Genomic DNA, 6,041 nt, shown 5'->3' with positions numbered 1-6,041 from the left:
CCACCCGCTGCCAGGAGGCTCTGTGTGCACTGCAGGGTCAAACAGGGCCCTGCCACCCGCTGCCAGGAGGCTCTGTGTGGGGAGGGACTCACAGAGTCATCTGAGTTGGAAGGGATATTAAAGATCATCTGGTTCCACCTCGTGCCGTGGACAGGGACACCTTCCAGTGAGCAGGTTGCTCAGAGTTTCATCCAGCCTGGCTTTGAAACCCCCCCAGGGCTTTGGGCAGCCACAGAGAGCCCCAGCAAAGAGAAATCCTCACATCTCCAATGAAATGCCATTCCTAGTCTGCCCCCCTGCTGCAGGGGAGTGGCTGCAAGTCATGCACATACTGAAAGGTCCTGAAAGCTTTGAGGGCTGTGGCTCAGCCTTAAGGGCAGCAAGTCTCCTTTGCATCATGGAGACTCCTCAGTGCTGTCTCTGGGGACAAAAGCAGCAGGAGAAACATCTCCAGGGCTGACTTCCCACTGTGCAGTGTCCCTAAGAGCAGCTGCCAGGGGCAATTCTGGGTCTTGTCTTTGCTGTTGCATCAGGCAGTTGATGCTGCTTGGATAGATTGTTCTGCACTGGAGGCTGAGAAATGGTTTTGTCTAGACTGATAAGGCATTCCCTATTCCTTTAGATTGTGCAGCCTAGAAGGAAGCTGGACTGAGGGTGGAGTAGACTTAAATAGGTCATTTTGTGCCTTTCTGGCCATTGTATGTTATCTCACTGAACAGGCAGAATTCCTGTGACATTCACTGAATAGTCCTATAGATAAAAATCCACATATCACAGCTCCTTCTGACCCTTTGTGTCCTTTGTTCTCAGTTCCTGCAGAGACAACCTACCACAGCCTGGAGGACGGGGTGGTGGAGTACTGCACCACAGAAGCCCCAACCACAGTGACAGCTGAAGCACCCCTGGAGATGATGGCACACCAGCACGAGGTGTCTGCCAAACCTCAGGAGCTGAAGAGCAGAATTGCCCTGAACTCAGCCAAGCTCCTGCAGGAGCAGCGAGTGACCAACCTGCACGTGAAGGAGATTGCTCAGCACCTGGAGCAGCAGAATGACTTACTGCAGATGATCCGTCGCTCCCAGGAGGTGCAGGCCTGTGCCCAGGAGCGACAGGCACAGGCCATGGAAGGGACACAGGCAGCACTGAGTGCTCTCATCCAGGTTCTACGGCCGATGATTAAGGATTTCCGTAGGTTCTTGCAGAGCAATACACCCAGTCCATCCGTCACCACTGACCCCAGCCAGGCAGGGCAGCAGGATGGTATGATCCAGTGAAGGAAACAGTGCTGGGAGGGGAGGTTTAGGTTGGATATTAGGAAAAATAAATTCACAGGCTGCCCTGGGCAGTGGTGGAGTCACCATCCCTGCAGCTATACAGACATGGAATTTGAGGACTTGTTTTAGTGGTGGATGTGGCAGTGCTGGGGGGAATGGTTGGATCTTAAAGGTATTTTCCACCCTAAACAAATCTGTGGGACATCTCTCATGCAAACAACCTGCCCATGCTGGCAGAGGACACAGGGAGCAAGGGGTGCTGGCATTCCTCCATGGGAAATGGCTCCCTTGGAGTCTTGCTAAGCCTAAACAGCTTTCACTCTCTGCTAATCTTATGCTAATCTGTCTTTTCAGACTCTCTTACAAGAGACATGACAGGATGTGTAATAAACCAGCAAGTTAGCGTTGGTCGCTCTAGTTCCTCAAACAATAAATTTACCTTTTAAAAAGTTACTTTTTAATTCCAGTTTGGAAAAAAAACTTTACTAAGTATGACACCTCTCTCTTTCTCTCTCTCTCTCTATCTCTTGAGATCTATAGCCTTTAACTGACTTCCAACGTAGAGAGTTTTGTTGGGATATCACAGTGCTGCAGCTGCCAAGGTACAGTGATCATGAACTGCAGTACATGGTAGTGAATGCATTTCTGGCTCTTGCTGAAGGCACTTACGGAAGGGAATGCAATGCATTTCTGGCTCTTGCTGAAGGCACTTACTGAAGGGACTTCTTTCTGCACTGAGAGTTAGCATACTGCTCCTGCAGCCTGACCTCCAGCCCATGTAGACCAGCACGAAGCCTCCAAGCCGTTTAAATCCCACCCACGTCCCCTGAGGATATCAATGGGATTGAATTTGTGCAGTCGTAAAGTTTCACCACAAACTTGGCAGATTTCTGGCTCTTGCTGAAGGCACTTACTGAAGGGACTTCTTTCTGCACTGAGAGTTAGCATACTGCTCCTGCAGCCTGACCTCCAGCCCATGTAGACCAGCACGAAGCCTCCAAGCCGTTTAAATCCCACCCACGTCCCCTGAGGATATCAATGGGATTGAATTTGTGCAGTCGTAAAGTTTCACCACAAACTTGGCAGATGTGATGAAAGTTTCATGTCTTGGTTACCAGAAACTGTCCTGGGATGTAATTGGAGCAATATCTTATCTGCCACAGTGTGAACACCCAAGGGCCTGGATGAGTTTCACTCGGGTGTAACAGGTGAAACTCCATCTCTGCCTCATCTGCATGGTTTGTCACCTCCAGAGTACCTTAAGCCATCAAAGTGGACCTGGACTACAGAGCTTCAGCCATGCAGGAATTCCCAGTGTTTAGCAGTTTGTCAGCCACTGATTGACTTGGGTGAATAGTGGGGCATTACTTGGTTCTGCTGGTGGTGTTTGTTCTGTACTGGGAGCTGGCAGTGAGTACAGCTGGGCTCGAGTGGCTTTCTGAGGCAGAGCTGAGGTTTCCTCACTGATTTCTTACCATGTACAGGGTAAAAATCATCACAGCTACTTTTTTACTTTTTTCTGAGGCATTCAGGCTGTGGGGCTTGGTCCTGAATGAGAAAGCTTCATTGCACAGAATGGTCAACACGATCCTCACAAATGTGCAGTAACTCCATGAACTTTTAGATTAAAGCTCCACTTGTACATGTATGGAAGAAAAGGAAAAGAAGGGAGAAGAATAACTTCTCCCTGTACCTTGCTGAGGTGTCACACTTAACGGGCTTATTGCTTGCCAGGCAATTGCCATACTTTTGATATGAAACTTTTCCAGAGCAGGTATTTACCTGCTGCTAAGTCTCCTTTAGGGCTGAGACATTGTGAGCAACAGCAGACAAGGGAGTGAATTTGCACAATCAAATGAAACTTTTACACAGCCTTTAATGGGGCAGTGCTGGTGAGGAAACCCTGGTTAGAGCAGTAGTGAAGAGGTCACTGCTGCCTTTACTCATCTCCTCTCATCTGTGAATCTGATGGAGGAGAAAAGGACAACACAGTGGGATCTGTGGAAGACTCCTGACCCCTTGGGAATGACACCTCCTGCTGAGTCAGGGCAGATCAGCTGCCTCATCCTGCCTTGTCTGACTCTTCCTCTCAGACTTTGTGGAATCAAATTAATTGCTCAACTGAGATTTATTTTTAAAGTGAAAATTATGTCATAGGTGTTGGTTTACCTCATTTGTGTAACGATCTCTCCTTTACAAACATGGATTTTAATAAAAAGTACATTTTTGGTAAACAGGCTGTTTCAGCTCATCACTGTGTGCCAGGGCAGAAATGGGATCATGACAAGTTTGCAACACACAATCCTAGCTGTGAAGGGGCCAAGGAGAGCTGTGAACAGCCACATGTTCACAGCAGCTTTTTCCCCTGTTTGTGAACCTCCTGGCCTTGTATTTACATAATTACAGTCTTTTTCAAATAACAGCTTTTACAGCCTTACCTTGAAGCACGAGTAATTTCCTTGTGCCTGACAGATTACTGAAGTACACTAATCTCCCAGCTGCTCAGAAGATGCCACGATAGCCCAAAATAATGGTACAAATACCAACCTTTGGCTTTAAATTGCAATGTGAATCTTTTTCAGTGACTAAACACTTAAGCTGTGTTACTGTTTTATTGGAGTAAATGTGTTGCCCTTGGAACCACCCATCTTTTTTGTCTTTTGGGGATAAATAGAGCTTAGTCAAGGCAGCAGCATTTGGGTACGTGTCCTGTGTGCACATTTTTGTCTCATTAAAGAGATGTAGCAACATTTTAAATACAGGGTGAGCAGTGTGATGAGGGGCTTGGCTGTTGCTCATATTGAGGTCATCAAACCTGGGGAGGGAGAGAGAAAAATGACCCTTAAAACCAGGTGAACAGGGCACTGACAGGGTGAACAAACAGGCAGGGCATTCACCTGAACAGGAAACTGGTGCCCAGGCAGAACTAAAGGAGTAACATCTATAGATGGTTCTTTGTGCTCCTCTACTGTTCTTTTTGTACCCAGAGCTTTGTACTCACCATCCAGACTGGAAAGGAGCCACCTGGGATGTTCTGCCACAGGGTACGTCGGAGGTGAGGGCGAGCAGGACCCCTCCAGCCTGCTGGAGGAAGAGAAATTTGGTGACTGGGTGGTCAGAAGATAATCTTTGCGGCCGTCAGAGGCAGCATCCTTGCTCCTGCAGCACCGCTGCTCCCTCGGGAGCAAAGCGTGTGTGGCTCCAGCCTGGCTTTCCAGGAGATGGCACTGCGCGACGGGGCACGGCGCGGGATGCCGAGCAGCGCCGTCCCAGGAATCACCCTCGGCTCAGGCCTCTTGGGCTGAGAGTCAGGATGCCTGGGAACGCAAACCAGGTCACTCTGCTGCCCACAGACACAGCAGAGGGCACCAAGATGTTTCCTCTGGGGATGAGTTCACTGCAGATTTAAACAGGCAGGCACAAGATAAGAAAACCCCATGAAGTCTTAAATTATAAGCTAAATGGAGGGGGTTTAAGATGTTTTAGAAGGCCACACATCAATATGTCATTCTCCCACAAGTACAGTGCATTGCCATTGCTACATCCCAGTTCTGGGAACAGACCTCTGCCCAGGGACTGAATGATATCACCTGCTCACTCACCCAAATTACCTTTACCTCCTCCAGCATGTTCTTACAGTTTGCCCAGCCTGTTTCAGCAAAACATCCTTCTGGGGAATTTTTGTGGGATTTTTCCTGTTGCCATGCAAGGGGTTATTGCCAGCAGGTCCTGTCAGCACAAGTGTGGTTGGGTCAGTGTGAAAATTGAAGCATTTAAAATTCTTTTCCTTGAAAGCATCAGACAAAGAAGCTTGAATGATCAGCACAGATTCCAGGCTGTTTTGTGTGCAGGAATGAATCCCACATCACCTGCAAACAGGGCTCATGAGCCCTGGGTCCCAGTAGTGCAGGTGATTAACCCAAAGTGCCAGCAGGGACATTTTCTGTTACCTATGCTGCCTGGGATCCCAAATTAGAGGTTGCTGTGTCAAGTAGGAACCACAGACTTACAGTTGTTTCTGCTGCATTCGGGGTAACAGTAGCATTTGTGGGATTGCAGCCATAAGGATGGAACCAGTGGGACAGACCACAGCCACAGCCAGCAAGTCTCGTGTCCAGCAGAGAGCACTGAAGGGATGGACACCTGGGACAGAGACATGGGATCGTGCTCAATAAACACAACAAGCCTCGAGGCAAAGTGGGTTCCAGTCTGTAGATTTTGGATAGGGCAAACCAGCTCCAGTTCCACCCAAAGGCCTCTCAGAATGAAGTAGAGAGTGCACATTCCCAGGACACACTGAAGCAGACATGGAAACCAGTAAACAAAAAGAGCCAGGCAGCTGGATTTTCAGGTCTGGCCACATGTTTGGGGAAAGGAATCCACCGACTCCAGATTCCTGTGCTGCCGCTGTCAGTAACAGCATCCCCAGTCCTGGCGGGCCAGGAACTCACTGTGCAGGTGTGTCCTTTGCACATCCCACAGGAAACCCAGCCTGGCACAGAAAGTGAAACAGTTCCTGGCCTTTATGATGATGAGTTCAGTTAAATATGGAACAAGTGAAAAACACCAGCAGATCAAAGTGGAGCTCACAGCCTGTTATTAAGCCGAGAAGACGCGAGCTTGGAATAACTCCACACCGTGGGATAATCCTGTGCAATGGGGATAGGGATCCATTCCTCTCGCAGAGTTTTCAACTGCCTGCACACTACAGACAGGGCTCATACCACAGGAGTGTCTGCACCCCCTACCCCAAGTTGGGAGCTCTCC

The 6,041-nt window shown here is 48.9% G+C and overlaps 1 protein-coding gene across 1 annotated transcript; it reads left to right on the top strand.

The window, feature by feature from the left end:
- Nucleotides 1–810: 810 nt before the first annotated feature.
- On the top strand, nucleotides 811–1,274 carry NAIF1 (nuclear apoptosis inducing factor 1; the record flags this gene model as incomplete). Its single annotated transcript, XM_009077518.1, has 1 exon — nucleotides 811–1,274. A coding segment is annotated over one exon (464 nt), but the record flags the coding sequence as incomplete, so codon positions are not given.
- Between the last annotated feature and the right edge of the window lie 4,767 nt (nucleotides 1,275–6,041).

Source organism: Acanthisitta chloris, unplaced genomic scaffold (assembly GCF_000695815.1).
Source record: "Acanthisitta chloris isolate BGI_N310 unplaced genomic scaffold, ASM69581v1 scaffold22220, whole genome shotgun sequence".
NCBI lineage: Eukaryota > Metazoa > Chordata > Aves > Passeriformes > Acanthisittidae > Acanthisitta > Acanthisitta chloris.
The sequence above is the reverse complement of the archived record's forward strand: the minus strand, read 5'-3'. Positions and strand labels throughout refer to the sequence as shown.